Genomic DNA, 18,411 nt, shown 5'->3' with positions numbered 1-18,411 from the left:
TGAATAGCAGTGGTGGCTCTGCCAAACCACATCCAGAAAGAAATTGGTCATCTTTTTTATTTTTTCCTTTTGATTGATATTTTGGGAACAGACTCCCTTTGAGTCCTTATGTCTATTCCTCTCCTGCCTCCACAAGGCCTCATGTTTGTTCCCATCCAGTACTTCACTTGCTCAGAAAGGGAGAGCAGGAAATCACTCTTATGGGTTGCTCTTCAACAGCCTTGCAGACTCATGAGCCACTGATTGGAAAGTATTGTTAAGAGATGCCAATGCCAGAACCTCTGACATTTTGGTGCATCAGATAAAATGGGACCCAGATCCAAACCATGTCTGGGTTTGCTTTTGCTTTTTGCAAAACCAAACCCCTTTTTCACAAGCTGATGTCTAGTTGGCCATGATGAGTGAGCGGGGGATGAAGGCAGAGAATTCCTGAGAGGAACATTATACAGGACGAGAAGATCAGGACGAGAAGCTTGAAATTGATGAAGTGGAGGAGAGGAAGCCAGTGGAGAAATATAAAGAAAGTGGAATAACATGGTCAGAAGGGTACGCAGGGTAAATGGTTGTCCTAAACAGTAGGGAACAAAATAAAGACACTTGTTTTACTATCATTATTGTTATTTATTAATCACTAATTTCTAGATTAAGGTACAAAATTATCGTGATGGACCTGGAACTCACTGAGGTTTGTTAAGACACTTGGTGAAGATTTCACCAAGTCTTTCCCACACTCTGGCTTCCGCCACACTTTTATTGTATCAAAACCAAAGGAACTGAGGAAGTGTTATCCTATCTGACATGGGTAACTGCATGGAGTCTAGAACTAGGATCCTTAGTTCCCCAGAGTTCAAGTAGATTTAGATCTTCTGTCCGGTTCAGGCACATCTCTAATTCTGCACCCCTGGAATTGCTGCTAACTAGGGGACTCAGGTTCCCATTGATTTTAATAGAATTTCTTGCAGAGCAAGGCACTGTTCAGGCCTGAGAATGAGGCCCTCAGAACTGCAACCTGAGGAGAAATAATTAAAATCAGCGGTTCTCAAACTGTGAGTTGGGACCCCAGAGTGGGTCGCAACCCCATTTTAATGGGACCGCCAGGGCTGGCATTAGGCTTGCTTGAGCCCGGGACTGAAGCCAAAGTCCAAGCCTCACCGCGTAGGGCTGAAGCCGAAGCCCAAGGGCTTCAGTCCTGGGTGACTGGGCTCAGGTTACAGATCCTCCTCCCCAGCCAAGGGCTGAAGCCCTCAAGCTTTGGCTTTGGCCCCACTGCCTGTAGGCAGCGGAGCCCTGGCTTCGGTCCCCCTTGCTGGGGTTGTGTAGTAATTTTTGTTATCAGAAGGGTGTCATGGTGCAATGAAGTTTGAAAAACCCTGAATTAAACATTTACAAATCTTTCCACATTATGTAAAAACCAAGCACCTGTGGCATCGCTGCTGAGAAGAAAATGCCACATCAGCTCCACACAGAAGCATTTTAAAAATTCAGGCCCTTCTCCCTGATCCAGCCACAAATGAGCTAATCAGCTGGAAAGTTCCCTTTCCAGTCATCGTTGGACAGCAGGAGAAGGGACTGCGGGACAACGAGTTAATCAGCCCTGTGAGAGTATTTATCTGGCAAGCCAAGCTGGTTGCTGTGACATGCAAGGACACACAAGACCATAGGAGCTTTCACATAAATTTTCAGTCCCCAGCTGCATTCGCTTTAACTCTTTTCACTCAAGGAGACTTTGGACTGAAATCTCTCTCAAACCCTTTTCTTTGTTGTTTTTACTTCTCTCCCCCTCCCATGTGTCTGTTATTTAATCTTCATGATGAGGCAGCACTGACTGTGCTTGGTTAAGATCAGTGTCCTGATAAGAACTGAAACAGGGTTTTCACAGTCAAACAAACACTTTAAGATAATTCATTGACCCTGAAGCCATGCTTAGAAGAGCCAGGAGAGGCACTTTAAGTGCTAAGAGTTCCCAGTGCACAGAGAGCTTCCAGAAATATGAAAATGTTCGGCTGTGTGTCTTAGTGTTATACAGCCTGATTCTCATTTCACAGTGGTGTAAGTCAGGAATATCTCCACTGAAGTCTGTGGAGTTCCACTGGTAACTACGGTAAGTGAGAAGAGAATCATGCCCTTTGTTATAAATTATTCTGCATATCAGATCAAATATTCTGCTGTCATTTACCCCAGTGACTCCACTGTCAAAGGCATTACTCTGGATGTCCCCTGGGGTAATGGAGAGAAGAATCTGGCCTAGTTTGCTGCTGCTGTTTGCAGTGCAATTTACATCTCATGAAAGAACTGGATGGGTTTGTCATAAAGATCTGGGTTTAGAATCAGACCAGTTTCTGAGCCATCACACCCAAGTGAGAAGAAAAGTGGGAGATGACACAGACTGGATGACTTTTAAAAATCATTTTTCAGTTTCACTTGGATCTTTAAATTCTGCGATTCTGCTTTGGCTGCTCATTCTCTAATGCCTCTTACAACCTTCTATAGCCCCCCCACCCTCATTCACACATGCGCACACACACTCTCACACTGTCTCTCTCATGTGCGCACACACGTCTGAAATGCCTGTGTGCAGAAGAGACCACTGTAAAGTGAAATCTCTGCGGGGGCTTAAAGAAATGTGCACTGCAATTTACAAGACATTTTGCTTTCTGCTGACAAGAGAGGGTCTTGCAGGAAGCTTTGCCATTGTTCATTGCAGTGTGTCTTTTGAGTGTCCCTCTGGCACTTTCCCCTAGCACTTAAGTGACTATAATAATGGGACTGTAGTTACAGCCCCAGAGTGGCACCTGTGAGAGCATATGGTTTTGCTTTTGATTTACAAACAATTTTTTTACTGTGCAAAGTGAAGAGTCCCAGATTGACAGCCATGTCAGGGGGAGACTGAAGTCCTCTATATAACCGCTGAACAGGTACTGACGATGAAGCAGCCCTGCAAGACAAGGCGAGAAAGTTGTTCAGTTTTCATTCCCATTTGGTCTTAGACTGAGACCGCCAGCAAGGGTGCCAGTTAGTGCTGATAGTGGTGGGGACAGCTGTCTGCTGGGAACTGGACTGAGGCGACCATCTTGTTGCTATCACACAGCCATCAGACGGTATTGATTTTGGTCACCACCTTCCTGGGCTGGACTTAAACTGGTGACCCAGAGGTAAAAGGTTAGGGTCACATTCCCAGTTCTACGAGCCATGCAGTCTCCCTGACATCATGAGGTCAGCTTTGTTTAGAAGGCTTCAGGCTGACTTTAAGGTATGACTGAAAGGGACTTTTTCATGACTTTTCAGTGTTTCCTTCTGTCTCTGTGTGATGAGAAGGCTCAACATGTCCTCAGCAAAGTTTCCCATTAACCTCTCTTTGTTTTCTTGTCTTCTAAATTACAGAGCACCACTGACTGTCCACGGATTGTACCTGCCTCGCTAGAACCGATGCCCACGGGAGCTTCTCAGGACATCATGATCTCACTGGCTAATGCTGCTTTCCCTAAGGTAATTGAATTTGTAGGCAAAGCAAAAAGGTTCAAATGAGCTAACCAAGTGATCCTACTGTGGCACATAACAAGTCCAAGAGCCAGACTACTGGATTCTGCTGAGGGAGTGCCACCCTCTGCCCATACAGGAGTGAAGTCCCAGATCCTCAAAGGTATTTAGGTACCTAACGCCCATTAAAATCTAATCCTAAACAGCTTACCCATTTCCACCTTCATTAAATGCAGAGATAGCTGTACTAGCAGAGGACATTCATGAAAAGTAGCCACCTGGGTGGGTGGGTTGAAATAGAAAAAGCAAAGGGAAAATTAAGCTTGCATACAGACATTCTCTAGGGACCTATTATAGTTCATGCCAGACCTTTCATGGCATGCGTGCAGTATGTGGATTTATGCACATTGTAAAATATACTCTAGAACAAAATGTTTGGGGGAAATAAAATTCACACTTTTGGGGGATATGTTTTCCATGTTCCATCCTGTGAGCATGCAGGTGCCTGGCTCTCACAAGGGAATGCTCACCAAGCAGTGCTCTGGGCAATCCCCGGGGCCTTGCTTCTGGAAAAGAAAGAAACACTGTTAAAAGGGAAAGCTAGCATGAAGACCAAGTTAAGTCCAGAAATATAGGCAGAAAGCCCCGCACTAACCAGACCGGCACAGAAATATATTTTAACTTTACTTTAAAAGAATGATGTCCCTTTCTGTGAAATGCTTTGGCATGTAGGTGGTTGCATGGGGCAAATGCAAATCATAGCCGTGGCCACAGAGTGATGCATTCTGGGATGTGTTTTAGAAGCCAGGAAGGGACAGAGGAAATAACAGAGGGGTGGGGAAATATAATAAATGCTGGTATTTATGGAAAACTGTTTTGTATTGTTTTGGGTCAGGTTCTCAAACCTTCATGTGCAGTTGTGGGCCTAATTAATCTACATGGTTACCACAAAAGCAGATGCCAAATGGGGAAATGTGCACACCAATGACCACTTATCTTGTCTTTTATTCAGAGTGATGAGCAGATCTTGGACATGTCTTCAGGCATAAAGGGCTTGGGCAGCAGGCAAGCAGGATCAGGCTGTAGGGCTCTGATGTTAACAAAGCTTTGGGAAAACCTTGTTCTGTACATTACACCTAGGGTGACCAGACAGCAAACGTGAAAAATCGGGACAGGGCTTGGGGGATAATAGGAGCCTATATAAGAAAAAGACCCAAAAATTGGGACTGTCTCTATAAAATCGGGACATCTGGTCACCCTAATTACACCAGCAAAGAAAACTGTTCTCTGCTGTAACTTGGTTGCAGTTTCCTGTCTAAGGTCTGGCATTTGTAAATAAGGATGTGCCCCTGTATTGTCAGCAAAATGGGAGAAAATCCGGCTTCCTCTGTGGAGCCACAAGGTGGGTAAAGAGGAAGACACAGCACATGTAACCTGATCAGCAATGGAGTAAACAGGAAGGTTACTGAGGCACCTCAGTTCCCACAGGGCAGCCCAGACGACTACCTTGCAGTTTGATTTCCTCACTCCTCCAGTCTGCAAAATCCTCCTGGAGCAGCAGAGCAAGATTAGTTCTGCTGCATTTCTCAGGGGAAACTCTGTAACTCATGATCATTCCCAGCACAGAGGGGATCCAGGAAGTGAGATCCATTGTGGCTGCTATTGAGACTGCTACTGTGTTAACGAAAGAGGGAGAGGGCATGGATCAGTTTAAAGAGCATACGTTACAGCAGGGGCTGGCAACCTTTCAGAAGTGGTGTGCCGAGTCTTTATTTATTCACTCTAATTTAAGGTTTCGCGTGCCAGTAATACATTTTAACATTTTCAGAAGGTCTCTTTCTAGAAGTCTATAATATATAACTAAACTATTGTTGTATATAAAGTAAATAAGGTTTTTTAAATGTTTAAGAAGCTTAATTTAAAATTAAATTAAAATGCAGAGCTCCCTGGACCGGTGGCCAGGACCCAGGCAGTGTGAGTGCCACTGAAAATCAACTTGTATGCTGCCTTTGGCACACCTGCCATAGGTTGCCTATCGCTGCATTACAGATTGGTGTAATGATTAACAGTGAAAGGATTTCAGCCTCTCTTGCTGCTGCACGTGTGCTGTGTGAGTCAGTTGGCTCCTGCCAGGAAACCGGAGCTTCTTTCACGTTTCAGGCTGTTTTATCAAATCTGTGCGGTGGTTTTTAGAGTATATTTAGTGCTCATTAAAAGTGCTGCATTGAGCCTCAGAGACGGGATTTATTCACACAGGATGTGTACACTAGGAAGACCGGGAGCAGAATTTGGTCTCTGCTGTTATTAGTAACATAGTGTAGGGAAATTTATTTTTGAAAAATACTGTGTGCTAGATCCTTAACTGTACCATAGCTCTGCTCAGCACAGTTGACACTAGGGCAGGGATTCTCAGACAGGGGTTGCAGGAGCTGCTGGAAGCGGCAGAGGCCGAGGGACGTACCAGCCACTGCTTCCAGCAACTCCCATTGGCCCAGAGCAGCGATCTGCGGCCAGTAGGAGCCACGATCGGCTGGACCTGCAGACAGGGCAGGTAAACACACCGGCCCGGCCCGCCAGGGGCTTTCCCTACAGAAGCGGCGACCCCTGTTTGAGAAACCCTGCACTAGGGGGACAAAAGTGGCTTTAAGCCCAGATGACTGGCCACATTACAGTTCATCTTAACCAAGACAGCTAGAGACCAGTTTGGCTGTTGCTGTTACTTAGAGCAGCCTCAGAGCAACTCTAAATTCCACCCTTATAAAAGCCCCCTACAAGTCACTGTGCTGGCTGAGGATCTTCAGAGTACTATACACTTTGGTTATGCCACCTCCCACCCCTACTCAAGACGTGGATTCCCTCACTCCAAGGGAAATCTTCAGTTGTCCTGCCAGAGCAGCTTTCCTATAGCAGACAGGGGCCAGGATCTGTCCCTTGTGTGATTTTTAACGTGGTGGCGATTAAGCGGTTACTCCCTTTGTTATTTATCATTAACCAGGGTTAATCAGGATCTGTAATCTCCAAATTCAAACCCTTGGGTCCTATTCCAATCTCTGACTAAGTTATCCCATTGGTAACTCCACTGATCTATGGAGTTACTTCTGATGTCCACAGAAGAAAGAGGTCAGAATAAAGCCCTGTAGCTCCATTCATCTCTGATTCTGGTGGCAAAAATAGAAAAGTACATTGTTGCAAAAACTCTCTCCTCTCTTCTCTTGCTTTTAGGATACTGTTTTGGAATGTCATTTTGGAACTGACAGGACGTTTGAAGCCAGATGGGTGAACACCTCCACCGTTCAGTGCAGCAGTGTCCTGGTAAGTATCTGGCAGAGGGTCTGCAAGGCAGTCAGGGTTTTGTTCCAAACAGGGGTATTTGGATAGGGCCCATCTCATCCCTCCGGCTCCCTAACATACAACAAATAAAACACTCCTTCCCTACCCCCCCCCAAACAATGCCGAACTGGAAAGGAAACAAAGCGGCTTTTAGCATTACCAGAAAGATGCCCCAGAGTGCTCTTTGCATGTGCTGATGACTGGGAAGAGCATTCCAGAGTCACAGGCACTCTGCTTCCTGTCTTCTCTGACTTATCCCATGGGACTGTCTAGCAGCTCTCACCCTACCCAGTCTCAGCGTTAGTACATTAGTTCCCAGCATGTCCCAATACACTTCACTGGCCTCGTTTAGAGAGTTCCTATTACAGGGTTCATCTAATCCTGTTGCTTCTAATCTGCCCATAGGCAATGCTCCGTATTGCAGGAAAGAGCATTCTATCACTTGGAGCTCAGTCTTGCAAGGTGCTGAATCCCCTCAACTAGTGTTGGTGTCAGTGTGAGATGAGGACCCTCAATATCTTGCAGAATTGAGCCTTTACAAGGCCTAATCATGTCGCCACTGCAGTCCATGGCAAAAATCCCCGTAGCCTCACTGGGAGCAGGCTTCTGCCCTGTGTCCGCTGAACATATGTCAGAGATTTGTGGAGAGACTGTATCAGCTATCAGGGTGGTAGGGAATTTATAATAACCATGAAGAAAAAGATGCTGTAGCTGTCGCCTGAAGAATAATCTCTTATTTACATACATTCCAAAATATTCAAGTTCCCGTAGTGTCACTGTAGAGTTAGGTGCTACCCCTGCAGAACAGGGTTCTGACAGAAACATTTAAAAAAAAAGGTCGAGGGAAAACTTTTCCCTTAGTCATATATTTTGGTGGAACATTTTAAAATATGTAGACGGCAGACTGCTACATTTTCTTGCTCATTTCCACATAGAAATCAGCAGATACAGGCCCCTGTGTTAAATAATACCTCCACAATGGATGGTTCTGCTTTTGCTGAGGTCTCCGTGAAAATAATTAAGGAGGACAGAAAAAATACCCCTCCTTTCCTTTCTCTCTGCTTCCTCTATTAAAAATTGGAGCCTTTCATTCTGAGAAACAATGCTATAAAGTATATGAGCACTATTATAATGATGTTAGTCGTGTGTGTGTGTGTGTGTGTGGTGTGTGTGTGTGTGTGTGTGTGTGTGTGTGTGTGTGTGTGTGTGTGTGTGTAGAGGATAATCTGCTATTTTAGTAAATGTCATTAGAACTTGTTCATTTCTTTCTTCATGCAGCTCCACACATCAGAAAAAAGCCATATCTTCCCGGTAAACCTTCAGCTGAAGGATAAACCAGACAGATTCATTGACAGTCCACAGATGATGACAGGTTTGGGCTGAAGATATTTTTCACTCTGCTTTAATTTGGTTAGGTTAAAGGCTCCTAGAAAACTACAAAACACTAGAGTCATGAGAGAGAGAGTGTTCTAAGTATCATATGCAAGCACACAACTCACACAAATCTTATACATGCAGCATAACATGCACAAGCATGTGTGCACACAGACCACATGTCAGATACATTTACACCCCCAGACAAACATGCATACAAAGCCGTAGACATAAATCTTGCACACAGACACGGGATCACCCTCAGGCTGACACCCCAGTTTAGACTGCTTGCTTGTCAGTAGTGTATAGAACAGAACTTTCTGAAATAATAGATCTCAACAGAAAATGTGAAGTGTCTCCCAGGGTCAGTGAAGGAATTTAGCTCAAAGAAGATAAGCATAGATAGGGGAGGGCCCTTGCAGAAGCTTTTATGGGAACTGGGATCAACATTTAATGCATTTTAAAAATTCACTTTTAAAAAAATCTTGAGAAGGAATAGAATGTATAAACATAATTCCCCCAGACCCACACTGCAACTCTGGGAAAAATACAAGGGTTCTTTGAAAAGCTCCTTGCTGCATCAGCAAACTAAACAAGGAGCAAAGAAGTCAGATTAAAAGCGCACCCAAAGAGTGGGGGAGTAGTGGAGCCCTACTGTAGCAGCTTGTGCACTCGGTGGTGTAATGCGTGCCACAGGGGTCTGGTTTCTAAAGTGCACTAGCATGTTGCACATTAATTGGTCCATGTAGACCCTGCTGGTGTGCACTAAAAGTTCCCTAGAGAGCTTTAGTGTAGCACTGAAACAGGATTATGTTAAAGCACACTAAGGAGCTTTTAGCATGTACCTGCAGGGTCTGCATGGGCCAATTAATGCACAGCCTGTTTAGTGCATTTTAGAAATCACACGTCCCCCAGCATTATGCATTACCCCATATGTAGACAGGCCCCTAGATTAGTGCAGAACAAGCTCAGTAGACTGGCCTGCCAAGCCTTAATGTTCACATGCTGACCTCCTCCTCTGTGCTGCCTTTCTGCCTTTGCCATGCTTTGAACTCTCCAGCTAAACCTGCATGTAGCATCTATGAGGCAGGTTCTCCTCTCACTTACACCAGCTTTACATCATTGTGACTCCAATGACTTCATTAGAGTTACTTCTAATTTATATTGGTGTGAGAGGAGAATCAGGCCGTTAGCATGAGCTATAGTGAGAAGATCCTGACTAGGCTGAGAAACACTAAAGCACATCTATTATAAGCCCAGACAGACAGGTTTCCTGGTAGGGTATGGCAGGATGGAAGGAGCATCTTGCAAGGGAATCAGGCAGTGGGGAAAACATTGATTGAGAGGTTCCCAGGGGCAGAGAAGTACTGGTGGAGGGGATCAGGATGAAGGCACTTTGATTTCTTGATCTAATCTAGGTGGTGAGTAGCAGAGGGAAAGGGGCACTGGGCTGGGGTCACTCCTCTTCATAATAGAGGATACTTGAGTCTCAAGATAAGTTGGGATCAGAAAAGACAGAGAGGGGAACACCTGTAGCCTCTTAAATCACAGAGTCCATCAAAGAGCGATGTGACTGCAGTAGGGAATGGGGCGGACTGACCTGGGAATGTGGTCTAGTTTTACTGGGGCTGTCTGCATGGGGGATGGGAGAGCAGGGGATGACTTTAGGTGAGGGACAGGACCTGAGCCTGTAACCTGAGCCAGGAACGGAGGTGGGGAGAGTCAACACCTTTGCCTGGGAAGCTGGATAAAGGAAGAGAGACTGCTGGAGAGGTTTTGGGCTGTCTGGGAAGGGAACCCCAAGTCTGGGGTCTAAGATCCGTGCCCCCCAGAGGGACCTGACTGAGGGGGTCCTGGTTGTACCTACAAGCCCTGCTTGGGATTGTGTTCCTGTTGTCTAATAAACCTTCTATTTTACTGGCTGGCTGAGAGTCATGGTGAATAGCAGGAAGTGGGGGTTGCAGGGCCCGGACTCCCCCACACACTCCATGACAAGCATTGAATTCACACCCATAGTTGCATGGAGGAGTGGTTAGTTTATGTGGACAAAGTTTGGATTCAAGTTTGCATAACTTGAATCAACCTCTCTATCAACTTCTCTGGTTCCACTCTACCTTAGTCAGATTGGTACATTTGAAAATGTATGGGCCGGTTATATAACAGTATAACTCCTCTATTGGCCTAGGTCAAGCTACTTTTGATTTTCCCCACTCTTGCTGTTTTCCCTAGCTTTCTTTATCAGTCTTTATTCTAAACCATGTTTCAATCTCCAAAAATATCAAAGCATGTGTAAGCCTATTACCTTAGTATTAATAGTACCCAGTGTAACACACTAAGTCAGGGAGCTAAACCAGCAATTCTTGCATGGAAAATAGAAGATTTTCATGCATTATTGTGAAGACTCAATACCCTAAGCATAGGTGGATTATTGCATTATGTGGGGAGCTGGGAAAGGGCATTGGACCCCAGACAAAAAATTGACAACAATTTGATTAAATGGTTAGAGCAGGGAGATAAGATTCTTAGGTTCTCTTCTTGTCTCACCTCTGACTTGCCCTGTGACTTTAGGCAGGTTCCAGGGGCCAATGTTTTCAAAAAAGTTCATACATTTTAGAGATCTCCATTTCAGGGTGTTCAGTTTGAGACAGCCAAGGTCTGATCTGGCGACATGCTGAGCATACACAATTCCAGCTGAAGTCAGTAAGAGCTATGCATGCCCCTGGAACCAGGCCCTACATCTTTCAAGTAGGGTGCTCCAGAGCAGAGGAACTCAAAATCAGTGGATACTTTTGAAAATGTAGCCTTTTGGTGCCTCAGTTTCACCTTCTGTAAAGGGGTGATGGATCTGCATATGAAGGTTTGGAGGGATTTGTTAATTGTGTGATAAAGTTCTTTGAGATTCCCCCGGTGAACAGTGCAAGAGAAATGCCATTTCTGAGTATGATTATTTCTATGTTTTACGCATTCCTGCAAACGTGTGGGTTTGAGGGAATGGGGAAGTGAAAATAATGTTTCCTGAACATGTCTAACTAGGATACCCACATTTCAACAACTAAGGGCCTGAGGGTTGAGAAGGTTATGTAACCCAGGCATCAGGTAATAAAGAGGTGAAAGCACTGTAGGAAAATCATTAGGAAGCAGGGACAAACAGACCTAATGGGAGCAGTGAGTCAAGAGAGCTCATAGCTGCTAAAGGGAAGGAAGGGGAATGTAAACATTGTAGAGAGCATTGTAGCTATTAGATTTTTGTCCCAGAAAATGGAAGCAATATGATTGCTTTGCAGCAGGATGGAGTCAGCTGTGCTGAGCTGCTTCCCATGTGGATACCGAGAATTAGAAAAATGTAATATAAACTGACAAAAGGGTTGTTTTTTTAATGCTAAATCATATTGTAGTGGGAATGAGTGCCCAGTACTGCTGGGAAATCCTTAGGATCGCAGCCAAGACCCCTTCAGCTTGCTCTATGTGCAAACCGTCCTCCTTGCCTGTTGGATTTCATATGCTATATGGCTTAATATAGATATTTGGTTTGGTGTTTGATTGTATAAAGCTAAGCACAGTCATGAAAGACCCAGGCTTGGGAACTCACACTCTCTTTTGTCTCTTGTGGTTTAGTGGAGGTCTATAACTGTGCCACTGGAAGCACAGACTGTTCTCAGTGCCTGGGGAGAGAGGACATGGGGCACCGATGCATCTGGAGTGAGAGCAGCTCCATTTGCAGACTAAACACTGAATCCCCACAGATCCCAGTCATTTGTCCTGCTCCGGAGATTAGGAAGGTAAGTCTTGAATGCAGCGGAGAGCGCATTCTGTTGGTGAGCATCACTCCATATAATGTAACGAACAACACAGCCTTGAGTTTCAAAACCAAGGAGAGGGTCACAGGTGTAGCATCTACTACCAGTCATTCAGTCAGAACAACTGAGAAATCCTCTTTTATCCTTGGTGCAAGACAAGCTCAAGACTGGCACCATTCTGTTCACCAATTTGTTATGCTACCCATTCACCTGAAAACTCCAGACTCACTGCAGATGATATCTAGGTACGATAGGATCCAATCGGGTTCACTCTAGTGGGAAAAACAGAGCTTGTCAGACTCTCCAAGGCCATGTGTTGTTTGAGGAGATGGGAAAATCAAATGGATTCATGCTGAGTGATTTTTCAGAATCAATCAGAAGATTCATTAGCTAGGAATAGACATTAGAGTGGGTACAGATAAAATAATAACCTGTACCCAAAACTCCATCCAGACATGCCCTGGAACTATAGTGAGGTTCACAGTGTCTGAGTGAACTTTATGTCAGTGTGTTTTAGAGATAGTCCAAAGTCTAGATCTGGATCCCAACTTTCCCACTGTCCTGAGATGTCCTGGAATCCTGCGTTTTGATTAGAGATAGGGGACTAGCCACCAGCTTCCACTCCAGATGCAGAGTCCCAGAGAAGAGTGTGTATTCGGGAAACACCATGATCAACTTCATGGGAATGGGCAAAAATCTGGAGAGCAAAGATCCTGTGGAAACCAGCTGATGAATCCACCAAAGCAGGGATGAGCATACAGCTATCCACTCACAGGCTGAGTGCTGTAACATTGTGTGTATGTATTTTGTGTTTCCCGTAGCCAATTCCTTCTTGTCACTATCGCATGGCCAACAATGGGAAGGGAATGTTCTCTGATGAGCCTCCCCCCGCCTGCATATAAAATATTATCAGCTCCTTGCCAAAAAAATAATGGAAGCAAACCACAAGAATTCAGGTTTCAGGATGTCACAGGATTGTGATGCTATTTCCTTAGCAGACACTGGGCATTGAATCTAAATCCTCCATCACAGAAACATGCCAGCTTTGCAGTAGTGTTTAGAAAGTCGTCCTCAAGAGAAGGAGGACAACTGTATAGGGAAGGGGCACCAAGCACAGTAGTGGAACATTATCAGCTGTAACCAGCTTGGCGAAAGAAGGAGCCTCCGTTCTTGACCTTCCACCCCCTGGCTTACGTCATGTTGTGTTGGCAGCAGCTACAGTGAGTGGCAAGCTGCAACCTCTCCAGATACGCTCTGAGAAAGGCTGATGTTACTAGGCAGCTTTTGCTAGCTTTATTTGTTGATAGGCTTGTTAAATGTAAAGGACCTTTTCTAAAGGCAGCATATTTAACTGGACCAGATGAATAACGAAATCAAATAGCCAAGTGGCCCACTGCGAAACAGACAGTAACAAAGCAAATCTCCCATGGATATGCAGTAAAATGGCATGACAGCCTGCAGCATTTACGCTGTTTGCAATGGTGCCATCCCAACTAAGCAGGGAGTAATATTCAGATGCGACAAAGTAACAAAGTAATTCAGTAGGAGGCAGCCTGCTCTCTGACTCATTCAAGGGATCAGTGCCCCAGCACGATATTAGGGGAGGAGTACTTGTGTCCTGGCAAATGTTCAACTCGTTATTTATTTGTTTGTTTATTTGTTGAGCCCAGAGGCCTCCGTTCAAAGGTCAGAACCCCATTGTGCTAGGCATGTCCACACACATAATGAAGAGATGGTCCTTGCCCCAAAGAACTAAGGTCTCAGAAGATTCTGCTGCTCCACTCTGTCTCCTAAATTGTTGTGCAGAGTTGCTGTGTTTCTCTCCAGAGGTGGCTGTATTTTCAATGGCAGATGCAGTGATCTCTGTGCCCACAGAGGGAACCAGAGTCACCCCAGAATTGTAAGGCCTTTTTGTTGACAAAGCTCCTGCAGGAAGAGCACGCCAAGGAGGTGGCCTATGCATGTGAAGCTGGAGCGTGAGAGGCAGGACAGAATCAGATTAAACGGAGTGTACACACACGCATATATACACACACAGAGGAACTAGACATTACTTGGGAATCAAATCAAAAAGATTTTTCTGCAATTTTATTTTAACCCATTCCCCTTTTCCTTTGTCTCCCTGGCAGATTGAGCCCCTGAGCGGGCCCTTGGAAGGAGGAACTCTGCTCACAATAAGAGGAAGGAACCTGGGCCGTAGGTTCAGTGATGTTGTTAATGCTGTCAAGATAGGGAGTGTGAGATGTGCACCACTCTGGGACAGATACATGGTCTCTGAGGCGTAAGTAACTCAGGCTGAGCCACTGAAAAGCAGGAGACTGTGCTTAAGGATTGTTTATTTTTTCCCTTTTTCAGTTAACCAATTCCCCCCCTCCCCCGCCCCTGTGATGGGGAAATGGATGGGGAAATGGGTCACATTGATAGTGACCCATTCAGTTATGCATGCATGCACCCACTGGGGACTGATAGTTACCAGCATTGAGCTGCTTTTCAACCTAATGAGACAAGTTTGGTGGGGGTCTCAGTTTTGCTTCCCAGTGTCTACATGACACACAACCTCACCCGTACAATAGGCACTAACTGGCCACTCCTTAGTAGTCTCCACCAAAGATTGAATGGGCCAAGGAGACTCCCAGAGAAGGGCTGAGGCCCCTTGGTGGGACCGTGTGGGGGACGTGTGCACAGCTGCTGCCTGTGGAGAACCTGTTCAGAGACTGAATGTAGAACTTTCCTTCTCCGAGCTGTCAAACCTTTCACCTTCATTACGCGTCACGTCAGTACTGTCTCACTTCATTATTTTCTAGCCTTCCCCATTATCACTTCCAGACAGGCTTGAGAGGAAAGCTGAGGTGATTGTCTCCAGCCTCCTTGGGAGTGAGAACCTCCACGAAAGCCTCAAAACTCCCCTTCCCCCAGCCAGTTTCCCAGAGATGGTTATATTAGACTATGAACCAAGGTCAGACAGTCCAGAAGGCCCATGCTCTGAAGCAGAGTCTCCTGGCACCAACAGCTCCATGCCTGCTTGACAAAGAATTAGATTTTGCCCCTCATGCTGGAATAGCTGGACACTACTAGTAAGAAGCTCAGCCCACGCTCTGCTATGCAGCTGAAAGCGAGAGCAGGTACTGGCTAAGTAACAGTGTCTTCTAGGGATCCCTGTACAAGACCGCATATATCTGTGAGACCAGTATCGTTTGTTGAACCTTTGGCTGTGTCTCCACTGAGCTTTTCCTTGAAATATCCCTCTGCAGAGCTATTGTGGGGGCAGCGCAGTGGCAGCTGCAGCGTAAACAGCATGCAGCCATTCTTTGCCATTGTTGCCTTACCTGTCTCAAAGCACCTGTAGACAATGTGGTAGTAAAAATGCAGGTGGCTGGTCTGTGCTAGCACTGCCACCATTATTAGGCCCGCTGGAGCTACGTATAATGCAATGAGGGCGGATTGCAAGGGAAAGCTCAGTCTTACTTAGCTCTGCTCTTGTGCTGTTCTGACCTCCTCTCTTTTTCCATCTCTCTCTTCTGCAGGATTGTATGCCAGACTGGAGAAGCTCCCTTTATATTTTCCGATGTAGTGACAGTTAACGTGAGCAGGGAAGGGAAATCAAAGGAGCGATACTCCTATGTGGTAAGTTGCCACCATCTCATTGAGCCCAAATTCATCTCTGGTGAAACTCTGATGCTCCACTGGCTTACATGAGGGAAGAATCTAGCTCATGGAGTCAGGAGCCATCAGCGAAGCTTTCAGCTATTCACTTTATGAGCCTCAGTCTGGCTGACTGTAGCTACCTGTGTCAAAACAAAATGCCAAAAAATGGCTTCTGCTTCTTTCCACTCTGAATGTTAGCCCTCACATCACCATTTCCAGCCAAGAGAGAGGTACATGTCTAGAGAAGTTTGCCAACATTCCCGTCATTCTCTGTCCATATTCTTTCCTCCTTGCTTTCAACAGCAGCCCCACAGTATCTGTACAGTACAAAGTAGATAGTTTTGGGGAGCATAGGATCTCCCAGTTCTCTTCCTCAGCTTCTTCCTGGTTTCCATTTTGTTACTGTCACCATAGCCCCTGCTGTACTTCCTGCTGTGAATTTCAGATTTATACACATAGGTCAGATTGCACAGCACTTTATGCACAGGACTCATTATGTATTCCCTTCTGGAAAAAACAATGTGCCCCACAAAGGATTTAGAAAACAAGATCCATGCCAAAAAGCATCAGATAGCCCCTACAGCACAATTTAAATGGGTTCTCCCCGTTATTTAAATGAACACATGTCAAATAAATCCAAGACTGAAAGTAAGAACTGCAGCAGTTTTGCATCAGGGTCTCTTGTTGAGGCAGTGTGGATGTGTGTTTTGAATTAGACTGTTGATAATTGTATATTCAATTACTTGACCACCCTTTGGTTCATTTATGAAATATATTCAAGAGACCAAATAACCAATGTCAGTGTCGTTTATTGCTAAAAGCCAATAATAATGTAGTACAGGAAAAAGGTTCAGTACGATACCAATCTCTGGGAAGCTGACTCTCGCAGCTTTGTTACTTTCACCTTACACAGATAGTGTGCTCCCAAAGTTGTATCCCTAAGGCAATCTTTTTTTTACTTATTCTGTTTACAAATAAAAGGTACTGCGTGTGTCATCTGAAATTAGATTTAACCAGCTTTCTATCTTGTTTTGCTGGTACCATAGTGTTTCCCTTATCCCTGTTCTGAACACATGCATTCCAGGTACCAAGGAGCATGAAGCTGCCTAGGTTTTTACCAGGATAGAACAATATATCTAGTCCTTTTCCTTTGGGACATTCCAGTACTGGCCTAGGAGAGTAACTCTTTACCTGTTGCTATGGCAAAACACCCATATGTCCTGATCCTGACAGTTTCTCCATCTACTTAAGCCTAAGCCTTCTTCCGCTAATGCGAGGAGTTACAGGATATTTGACACTGGTGAACAGAATTGTTTGAGAATGTAATACATTCAGTTAAGCTAACTTCCCAACCCTTACATTAATACTAAGCCTAACATGTGTTGGGTAACAAGACCTGGGTTCTAATCTCAGCTTAGTGATTTGCTATGTGTAGGGCCCTACCAAATTCACAGCCATGAAAAATGCGTCATGGACTATGAAATCTGGTCTTTTGTGTGCTTTTAACCTAAACTATACAGATTTCACGGAGAGATCAGCGTTTCTCAGCTTGGCGGTCCAGACCAAAAAGGGAGTTACAGGAGGGTCACAAGGTTATTTTAGGGGATCACAGCATTGCCCTACTTCTTACTTCTTCTCTGCCTTCAGAGCTGGGCGACCGACTGGAGAGCAGTGGCTACTGGCCAGGTGCCCAGCTCTGAAGGCAGCGCCCTGCCAGCAGCAGTTCAGAAGTAAGGGTAGCAAAACCATACCATGGCATCTTTACTTCTGCGGTGCTGCCTGCAGAGCTGGGTGCCTGGAGAGTGGCAGCTGCTGACTGAGGGCCCAGCTGTGCAGGCAGAAGCACAGAAGTAAAGGTGGTAATATCATATGCTATCCAGGGCCGTCCCTAGCCATTTTGGTGCCCTACGCAGCCTCCCTGCCGGGTGGGGGGGGCAGGACGCCGTGGGAGGGCAAGAGCAGGATTGGTGTTTCTCAAGACCTCTTTTGGTTAACATTGTACAGTAGCCCATGGAGATGCTCATCCTTCTCTAGTGGTCTGAAAGAGACCAGTGCTTCTCTTACCTTTATGACCAAGTGTCATGGTATAATTCCCCACTCTGAACCTTAGCGTCCAAAAGATGGGGTACCAGTATGAATTCCTCTAAGCTCAATTACCAGCTTAGTACTTGTTGCGCTGCCACCAACCAGGAATTCCAGTGCCTGGTACACTCCGGTCCCCCCAAAACCTTGCCCGGGGACCCCCAAGACCCAGACCCTCTGGAACTTAACACAAGGAAAGTAAACCCTTTCCCTCACCGTTGCCTCTCCCAGGCTTCCCCTCCCTGGGTTACCCTGGAAGATCACTGTGATTCAAACTCCTTGAATCTTAAAACAGAGAGGAAAATTCACCTTCCCCCCTCCTTCTCTCTCCCTCTCCCAGACTGAGAGAGAAAGTAATCCTAACTTAAAGAAAGAAAAAACAGTAAAAATTATCTTTGTAAATTTAAGATGGAATATGTTACAGGGTCTTTCAGCTATAGACACTGGGAATACCCTCCCAGCCTAAGTATACAAGTACAAATTAAAATCCTTTCAGCAAAATACACATTTGAACTCCTCCCAGCCAAATACACATTTGCAAATAAAGAAAACAAACATAAGCCTAACTCGCCTTATCACCTAGTACTTACTATTTTGAATCTATAAGAACCTGTATTGGGGAGATTGGAGAGAAACCTGGTTGCACGTCTGGTCACTCTCAGAACCCAGAGAGAACAACAACCAAATTCTAACAGCACACACAAAA

At 45.3% G+C, this 18,411-nt stretch overlaps 1 protein-coding gene across 1 annotated transcript in view; it reads left to right on the top strand.

Moving 5' to 3' along the window:
- Positions 1–18,411, top strand: part of PLXND1 (plexin D1) — a 131,315-nt gene that overhangs the window by 57,086 nt on the left and 55,818 nt on the right. The window contains exons 9-14 of the mRNA XM_050958351.1: positions 3,382–3,486; positions 6,700–6,789; positions 8,086–8,179; positions 11,797–11,960; positions 14,108–14,259; positions 15,503–15,602. Coding sequence (XP_050814308.1) covers positions 3,382–3,486; positions 6,700–6,789; positions 8,086–8,179; positions 11,797–11,960; positions 14,108–14,259; positions 15,503–15,602 — 705 coding nt within the window. The remainder of the gene's footprint in view (positions 1–3,381; positions 3,487–6,699; positions 6,790–8,085; positions 8,180–11,796; positions 11,961–14,107; positions 14,260–15,502; positions 15,603–18,411) is intronic.

Source organism: Gopherus flavomarginatus, chromosome 6, assembly GCF_025201925.1.
Source record: "Gopherus flavomarginatus isolate rGopFla2 chromosome 6, rGopFla2.mat.asm, whole genome shotgun sequence".
NCBI classification, from domain to species: domain Eukaryota; kingdom Metazoa; phylum Chordata; order Testudines; family Testudinidae; genus Gopherus; species Gopherus flavomarginatus.
Note: the sequence above shows the minus strand (reverse complement) of the source record. Positions and strands in the feature narration are given on the sequence as shown.